Source organism: Perca fluviatilis, chromosome 22 (genome assembly GCF_010015445.1).
Source record: "Perca fluviatilis chromosome 22, GENO_Pfluv_1.0, whole genome shotgun sequence".
NCBI lineage: Eukaryota > Metazoa > Chordata > Actinopteri > Perciformes > Percidae > Perca > Perca fluviatilis.
The window spans coordinates 19658322-19667509 of record NC_053133.1 but is presented as its reverse complement, the minus strand read 5'-3'; the positions used below and the strand labels follow the sequence as shown (position 1 = coordinate 19667509).

Here is a 9188-nt window from a genome sequence, read left to right as displayed (position 1 = left end):
TTTCTTTCTTTCTCATTTCAGAATTAATTTAATTTAAATCTATATGTGGTTTAATTGTACAATAATCTGACTGAGTCTCCTGTTTGGGAAATTATAACGTTAATTTTTACTTTCATAAAAGCAATATCCACAGATTACATGATTATGTTTAGTTATATGATTAAATAATGTCAGGGCTTGGGATTTGGGTTTGCCAGTCATTGAGAGGTAGACTGGATTTGTGCACCGCTGCCTCAGTGGAGAAACCCTCGGTTCTCCGTCACTTAAGATTGATAATATATCCCTACTCTCACTGTGTCACACATCCTATATGGATAATATAGTCAGTATCAGATTTAGTCAATATGATTATTCTTATGGGTAAATATCATATTCATTGCAGTAGAGATGTTCTAACCTTCCTTTGTTTGGTTTATAAATGATTTTAGACTGTTCTTTTCCTCACTGAAAAAGATCAGATCAAGTAAAATTGCAAGAAAAATGTGTAGTGACATATCTAGGAAACGACTGTTTTGATTAATCTCTCCTTGCTACTCTAAATGTTAATTTTATTTTCTTTAGCCTTTTTGCTTTTGACTTGTGTATCTTAAAGTAGCTCTCCCTTTTTGATTGTGTTTTGTTCTTTGTTTCTTTGCTCAGGTAATTCGTTATTGTACATAGACAACATTTGTATTGTATATACATACGCATGTATATCCTTTTCCACAACGAGAGTTTTGTATGTTGTTGTTCTATTGTCAATAAAAAAAAAAAAAAAAACTCGGCTCCCCGGAATGTTGATAGGATGGTTTCTTGTTGATATTCAGTCAACGGGCTCGGTAGTGTTGCTAGCTGGAGGCGCTGCAGACCCAACCAGGAAGTCAACAAAGTTGCTAGTTAATATTAGCTTCACTTTGATTTTCATCCATTAATGTTATAACGACATCATGAGTTCCGCTGCCCCTCCGGTAAGCTGCAAATTACCGAGCTGCGTTTGACATGACATTGCACAAATATTAGCTTGCTAGCTGCTTTAGCTTTAGCCTCGCCATCGTTTTCCCTCAGCTTGCTAACTGTTAGCCGCCATGTAATGTTGTTTGTTGATGACAGCCATCACTGTACCATAGACATAACAACATAGCTTAGCTTCTCATCGGTTAGTTAGTTTAAAATCGCCGTATTTACTGTGAATTAATGCATTAAAACCGAACAGAGGCTAACTAACAGCTAAAAACTTTGCGAACAAACATTAACTTAGAATTGGAGAGTTTAGACTGCGCACCAGTCAGATTAAATGAATGACAAACAAAGAAAAATAAATATGGTGTAGCTAGCTAGTCCACGTTAAAACACAGTTAATAGTTATGGATGCATGCATATGGGTTAAGTTTAAAGGCAACTATTCAACATTCTCACCAACACCTATGTAAAGCCTTCATGAAGTCTTACACCTTTAATAATAATATTAGTGTATACTTTATTATACCTAATTAATTAATTCCAAATAATTTTTTTTCAGTCTCCACACACATGCACAAACAGGACCCTTACACATGCATGATCAACTGTATTTATATAGCACCTTACACACAGCATAGTTGATCCAAAGTGCTTGTATGGAGAGATGTCAGAGCTAGGGGGCTGCCTTACAGGATGGTGCCCAGAGGAATTTGAGGTCCGTGCCTTGCTCAAGGGCACCTTGGCAGCAAAGGTTGATAATAACCTATTTTACTCAACGCTAAGCTGATTTATTAAATAAAAATAACAAAATGAACAACAACAACAACAGCTAATTTATTGATCGGGAGCCAGACAAACTGTACCCCACTATAGCCTTTGTTTGTGCATCACTGTGATAAGGAAAAAACAACTACAGAGGTCAACCCATTTACATACGTTTTTGACGTGCATTTGATTTGCTTGTTTTGCAGACTATTGGGGAGTTATTCCTCATCCTCAGTGAGATGGGGTTCTCAGAGGAACAGATCCAGGCAGCTGTCCAGGCGGGGCATTTTTCTGTGTCAGACGCGGCTGAGTGGTGAGTTGTTCCAACTCTTTTCTTAAACTTAAATAGTTAGCATTCATTAAATGCTCATTTTAATTTCCTTTCATTGTCTGAAAAAGACTCTTTTGGGTAAATTACTTGTACATCCCTCTTTCCTATGGTGACAGGCTCTTGCAGGGTCAGTATCCACGGCACAGGTTGGTCAAGCAGTCATCACAGCCAGCTGAGACAGCATTTTCTGCTTTCAACCCACCCAAAGAGGCAGCAAGCACTTCAGAGACACAAACATCTCCTTCTGACAGCAGAGGTATAGCAAGTAGTTTGCTAAAGACTGGGTTTGGTTTGAAGGATAGAGGGTCATATATATAAGTTTAATTCACCATTGTAATATACTGTATTTCTTTGTAATCATGTCATTGAAGTTTTCAATAAGTCTTAAAGAAATTAATAGTTTAGGGTTCAAAATATTTTTATTTTATTTACGTAAACAGCGTCCCCTTCATTGGTCCTGAGACCATCACAGTCAGGCACCCTGTCCCCAGACCCACTACCAGTCGAGTCCCGCATCAAACAGGACAAGAGTGACTTTGAAGAGCAGCAGAGACAACGTGGTGCTCAGGAGGCCAAAGCAGAGAGAAAACAAAAGAAACAGGTCAGCAGTGCTGAAAAGAAAAACTTTACAAAATCTTCCAAGTGTCCGATTTGTAATCTCAGACCACAACATCCTGTCTCATGTGTGTTCTGCCTGCCAGGAGCGCGAGTTGGTGTTGAAGCGGATAGCTGAGGATCGGAGGAGCTTGCAGGAGAAGAACCAGACCAGTGCTGCCACAGAGATGTCTCCTTCTAGTGGTCAAGGACAGAAGCTTGGAGGAAAGATTCAGACTAATGTAGATAACAACTGCGTCCTCATGGTGAGGCTATAAAGATTTTTAATTTATGTGTATTGTTTGACGTAGATAAAGTCAAATTACAGAATTGCTGTTGTTTAAACCTCATGTTTTTTGCTGCAGATTCGGCTCCCGTCCGGCGAGTCCATGCGTGAACGCTTCCCAGCTGATGCTCCTCTTCGCAGTGTCGTGGAGCACATCACCGGACGTCACCCCTCCCTAGCCTCCTTTTCTCTCCTCCAGGGTTTTCCACGGAAACGCTTTGGGGAGGCAGAACTCGCTTGTTCACTGCACTCTCTTGGCCTCACACCCAACGCTGCACTGTGTATTCAGACCACTCCTCCAGAGACGCCTCAGGATCCTCCGAGTCCTGCAGATCCACCATCAGCGGTACAGAATGAGCCGTCTCCTTGTGATGTGGCTCCTCAGCCACATATCCCTGTCCAGGAGGGGGTGGGAGGACAGGACCTTGTTCTACCTCCTCCACTACCCAACCAGCTGTGGGAAGAGGCTGTGAATTACGCAGGGATACCTGGAGTTGGTCCTTCCCTGTCCGGGCCATCTCACTTCTGGGGTAGGTATTAATAACTATGTAAAAAAAAAACTTCATATAAGCACATTTTAAGCATTAAAACTTGTTTGTTGTATACAGTTTTATGACTGTACGGTAGTAGCCTATACACATTATTTAGAGAGTTGCAATGGATGGAGCACCTAGTTCTGTTAATCCAAGCCGTGAAAAATGCCCCAACTGTGAATTATCTTACTTTGTCTATGGAGAAAGGTAACAGATTTTTTACTTCCGAATTAGCTGCTCCACTTTGCAGCTCTGCTTTGGAAATGAATGTTGAACATTATTTAAACATTTTTAAATAGCTGTTCAGTCCTTAGATGACATTCTTGGTGCTGTTCAACAGGCCGAGGCCAGAGGTTGGTTCCTGGTCAGGCCGAGGAAGCTGCTGGCATAGAGGTTGATGAGGAACAAGGAGAAGAGGAAGAACCACCTTACATGCTTAACGGTACTGCTCCCTGTGTCTGGGGTTGTAGCAGACACCACAGCCCTCCTTCGACATACCTTTTGCTTGCTTTACCCCCTCTCTTCTCCCCTCTTCCCGCCTCCACGTGTCTCCATTTATTCATCCACGTAAACCTTTTTGTTCCCCCATGCCAAAAAACAGATGACCCTGGCCTCTGACTTTCAGCTGTTAGAGTAGCTTTTCATTTCAATTTCATACTGTATATTACATACATTTGCCAGTGTACAGGACATTCGACCAACTGTGTGTCATATGTAATAAAGATTAGGATTAGGAAATATGTAGGTGAATGCCCCTTTTTGTCAAACGTATAGGACACAGGGTCAAAACTGCTCACCAGTGAGGACTGAGTTCCCCAAGGGCTTACAGCTGGTCAGCCAATCATATTCAGTCTTTCAGAGCATGTGGTTGTGATGTAGTATTCTGAATGTGTACCAGACCAGAGAGTGAAAAGAGCTCAATCCCAGTTGAAGCTAGTGAGAGGAGAATCCAAGATCCGGAACAAAAGATGTTGATTAGAGGTGTGGGATGTAAAAATGCAACTTATTTTTTTTTCTTCATTGTAAAGACAGTAGGACTTGACAAATACTTAATATGGGCTGGTTGTGATATCAGTGACTACTTTGGGTTTCAGCTTGGTGATATTTTATATTTGGTGACAATTTTTCACAGGAATGCCACGGCTGCCTTTCTTTCCAGAGAATAGATTTCGTGGAGAATTTGAGCGCAGGCACCACTGGCCAGAGCAAGGCAATCGACTCAGGTGGGTGTGTAGACAGAATGGCGCTAATATAATGTAAGAACTGTAATGCATGTAAATTGATTGATTGATTGATTGAGTGTTGCAATATGTTCCGCTGGACTACAATTGATTTTTAAAGTGTTTTGCAGCTGGTTATAATGATTCTGAAGGTGCCCTATGTTTTCTTACAGCAGTGCCTTGTTAGACGGTTAGTCATTATTAGACAGGTAGAGAAAGAATATTGATTATAGTCTTAAAGTGTTTACAGTTCAATTTCCTGTGATTCAGTTTTACATGAGAACCTTTGGTAACTGAAAACAAGAAATTAGGGAAAGGAATATAGACCAATTTGGTGGGCATTTTGGAGTGACTGTGGAGATGCCCTGTGTAAAAGACAGTTGTGTTTGTGTGGTGCAGGGAGGCTCCAGAAGACAACCCGGCAGAGCCTGAGGATGCGGGAGGTCAGGAGGCACCTGGAGCTGCAGGTCTGGCTGCAGTGGAGCGCCTTCAAAGAGCTGCGCAGCAAGAAGACCCCCCTGCCTCCCAGGGACAACCATCACCCCCTAAAAAACCCTTCAGGGCACCCAGCGTGTCGTCCCTATGTGCCTTGGCAACCCGCGCAACTGTCCACCTCATGACTGGTAAGAGACCGTGTAGAATATTCACGTCTAAGACCCTTTTGGATTTCCCAGGAAATGTGTCTCATTGCTTTGTTTACTCACTGTTGTAATTGTTGGCCCTGCGTCTCTCCTCTCTCAGCTCCCAGCATGCAGTACATCAGCAGTCTGGCATGCCTCACCCCGGAGCTAGCAGAGCTTCTGCTGAACCACATGTCCCGTGAAAGGCTCCTACGTCCACGCACCCTGGAGCTCTTCTTCGGCTGCCCATTGCAGAAGTTTGTTCTAAACTGCTACCCTTACTCCACCAACGAGCTCCTGCGGCAGTTACGGGCCTTCACAGCACTGAAGCATCTGAGTCTGGTCAACTCGCCTCTCATCACTGGTATAGAATTTCATCTCAGGATGGAGTTTTTTTTCAGAAATCAATTTTGCTGTGTTAACTTCTGCAATGTGTTTGGTCAATGTCTGCTAGCAATTTCATTTTCATCTCCAAAATGGGTTCTTTCCAGACACTGGGCTGTCAATCCTGTCCAGCCTGGTCAAACTCCAGTACCTGAACCTGGCCTCCTGTAGCAAACTGACTGACTCCTGTCTGCAGCATATCACAGGTTGGGCTTTCTACAATCTGTCATGCGAACAAGGCTCAGATTGTTACTAGAGGGGATAATAGATTATGTAACACCACTTCATAGGCAATTACGTGCAAGAACGCCATATCCCAACATAAGCTGATCTGTGTTTATTACTTTTGTTTACTGCTAAATGGGTTTTGCCTCGATGATTTTTGCAATGTCACAATTTCCTTCTTTCTGTGTCTACAAGGTTTGAAGAGCCTGTGTTTCCTGTCCCTGGACCACACCAAAGTGACGGATGCTGGGATGGTTCTATATCTCCAGTCAGCTCCGTGCTGTCTCTCTCAGCTCAGCCTGAACCAGACGGCTGTGACTGAAGCCACACTTTTAGTCCTGCCCACCTGTGTGCCACAATTGCGGCTCCTCAGTATCAAGCAGACTAAGGTTACTTCAGCTCTACTGGGCACATCATGTCTGTTAACTCACAGAACATCCAGTAATTTAACAATTCATCATTCTAGTGTTTTTTTTCTAACAACATTCCTATGTCTTGATGCGTGTTGTTGTGCCAGGTCAGGGATGTGTCGGCTTTGGCAGAGCTGTCCAGCCTGCAGACTCTTAACCTGGATGGGACAGGTGTGACTGAAAGCTCTCTAGAGCACCTGGCCACCCATCCTGCCCTGACTTCCCTGAGTTTGGCGGGAATCCCCGAAGCGGATGGTAACCACGCCCTGCAGATCATCTCAGGTTCGTAAATGGAAAGGAGCATTACAACTTACACACAGACAGAGTGAAGCACAATGGTTCAGGTCTGTGGTGAATCAAACTCTTAGAGGGGCTTCTACTTTCCTTCCAGGTCTAAAGTTGACTCACCTGACCCTCCCTGGACGCCACTCAGTGACAGACAGCGGGTTGTCATTCCTCTCTAGACTGTCTCAGCTCTTAGAGCTGGACCTGACTGACTACACGCACGTCACAGACCAGGGAGTCAGCCAGCTCTCCATCATGACCAGGTCATTCCCATTTCTACTGTACAACACATGCAGGCCATTGTAACCGTTGTTTCAGTAGGATATTGACCGACGTATTGTATGTACTTTTTATGTAGGTTGAAGAAGCTGTCACTTAGCAACACACAGGTGACAGATGCAGGGCTCCCCTCCCTGCGTGGCCTGCAGGACCTGCAGGAGCTCTGTTTGGACCGAACAGCAGTGACCAGCCGAGGAGTGGCCGAACTCATCAGCTGTCTGCCGCACCTCCAGGTGATTTTTATTGGCAACATTTCTGTCACCTGTGTGGCACAAGCTTAGTCTAAGTCGAAATGGTAGATACATTAACGTGTGCTGCCCTGTCATTTTAACCCGTAGTTTTAATAAACACTGGTTAACGTACGTCACATTTCACACTGGTTTAATGTGTTCCTAGCTCTGCAGATAAAATCATTCTATATACAGCACTCTGCTATGCAGTACACTGTTTTGGTATTCGTAAAGAGGATTTGATAGTACATTGACTGTTGAAGAAAGATTTCTTTCTAGCTTTTATGGAGTTTCGGGGTCAGGGGTGGTCACAAAACAGCTGCTTTGGAGCTAATTGTGATATTAAGGACTTTAATGTGAATTTCCCCTTGTGGGATAAATAAAAGCTGGTCTTCTTTTCCATTTGGTCTATATTTGCAGACAGGTTAATTAGTATTAAGTCTCAATGCAAACATCTTCCTGTATTGCTGAAAAAAAGTTATGGTATCTGAAATTGTCTTATTTCACATGCATATTTTGTTAACGTGTTTTTTCCCTGTTTTTAGGTGTTGGGGTTAGCCAGCACTCAGGTGGGAGACACAGTAGTGAGGAGAGGTCTGATCCGCTGCAATCAACTTGTGAAGCTTAATCTCAGCCGCACACGGATCACAGATCACGGTAAGGTCAAACTCGCAGCCCTGACTCATCTGACTCGAGCACAAAACAAAGTGTAATCTTTTCTTACGTAATGAACAATCTCTTTGCATTTTTCCTCAGGTATAAAGTTCTTGAAACGCATGCATCTGGCCCAGGTGAACCTTGATGGCACCGGTGTGAGTCTGATGGGTATTGCGAGCCTTCTCTCTTTGACTAACATCAGCAGCATTCGGGCCAGCAACACCCGCAGCATTCCTCCTGACGAGGTCTCGGATGAGGAGTGGGAAGCCCAGTGAGCATCGATAACCTTCAGTTGGTCCGTGCATACTGTACCTAAGCGCGTCTCTGACTGCTGCGGTCCCCTTTTAGCCCCTGAAACATGCTGCCATCGGGATACTCTAAAAAATAAAAAAACAGCATAACTGAAACACTCCTTCTATTTGCACTGTTTCTACTGCAGCTAGTGCCACTAATCTGTCAATCACGCACGTTACCAAGTTGAAACCTTAAATGAGAGCCTGGTATTTAAATACTAGGCCATTAACATTTACATATATAGAATCAATCTGCATTGACTTGCATACACACTGCAGCCCTTTTGTCTCTGGAGAAACTCCACCTGACAAACTTTAAAGCTTTACGTGCAGCCTTATAGGTTGGAGCTATCTGTGTTTCCCCCGGTTGGCACTTTTTGAGCCGACAGGCAGGAACAAAACTAAATGTTGGAAATGTAACGTAACACCGCTTGTATTTTCAGACAGTAATGACTAATTAAATGAAAACCTAAATAAACTAAATATGGTTGCATAATTTATTTTGAAGGATGTGAAGGCAGATTATCTCTTCCAGTAATCATCCTATCACTTATTAAAAGTAACATTGAATCCTGAGCTATATTCATGTCATTTTGGATTTATTAGAATATTTTGAACAGTGTTTACTCGCTGAGTTCACATCAACCTCCTGATGTTTATTAGAATTGCGTCCAATGTTCATTTTCTGTTAGCTTGAATATTTGGCCCTATTCATTGTACAGTACATGCAAACACTACTGCAGAGGATATAAAAAATACACAGTAACCTTGACTGCATAAGAGAGCTACTTTACAATTGGCTTTAAATTCCTAAAAAGTCCCGTTACATCTGAATGCTATAGTATTGTGGCCACCATGACAATATTTGCTCAGTTTCTCATTTTAAAACTTTATAAAACATCAATTTAACGAGAAATGTTCGAGTTTAGTCGGTAAAAAAAAGTTTAACAAGAAATGTCTTAAACATGAAGGGATCTTAAGAGAATTTTGAGAAACTAACATTTCATGGTGGCAGCAAAATGCGGTCATACTTATGAGTTACATTTTGCCATGTTTTAGTTCCATGGAAGAGCTGTATACAGTGTAGTGGCTGTAAGATGAGGTAGGATCTATGCAGCCATGGGGCTCACAAGCCAG

The 9188-nt window shown here is 42.7% G+C and overlaps 1 protein-coding gene across 1 annotated transcript; it reads left to right on the top strand.

Annotated features, from left to right (window-relative positions):
* The first annotated feature begins 789 nt into the window (after window positions 1–789).
* On the top strand, window positions 790–8621 carry si:ch73-173p19.1. Its single transcript, XM_039789762.1, has 17 exons — window positions 790–947; window positions 1911–2017; window positions 2152–2291; window positions 2476–2636; window positions 2737–2895; window positions 2995–3445; window positions 3789–3890; window positions 4581–4671; window positions 5068–5291; window positions 5410–5652; window positions 5780–5878; window positions 6093–6286; window positions 6415–6589; window positions 6699–6855; window positions 6951–7104; window positions 7647–7758; window positions 7858–8621. The coding sequence occupies exons 1-17, from the start codon at window positions 927–929 to the stop codon at window positions 8031–8033; spliced, it is 2766 nt and encodes a 921-aa protein (XP_039645696.1). The 5' UTR covers window positions 790–926; the 3' UTR covers window positions 8034–8621.
* The last annotated feature ends 567 nt before the right edge of the window (window positions 8622–9188 follow it).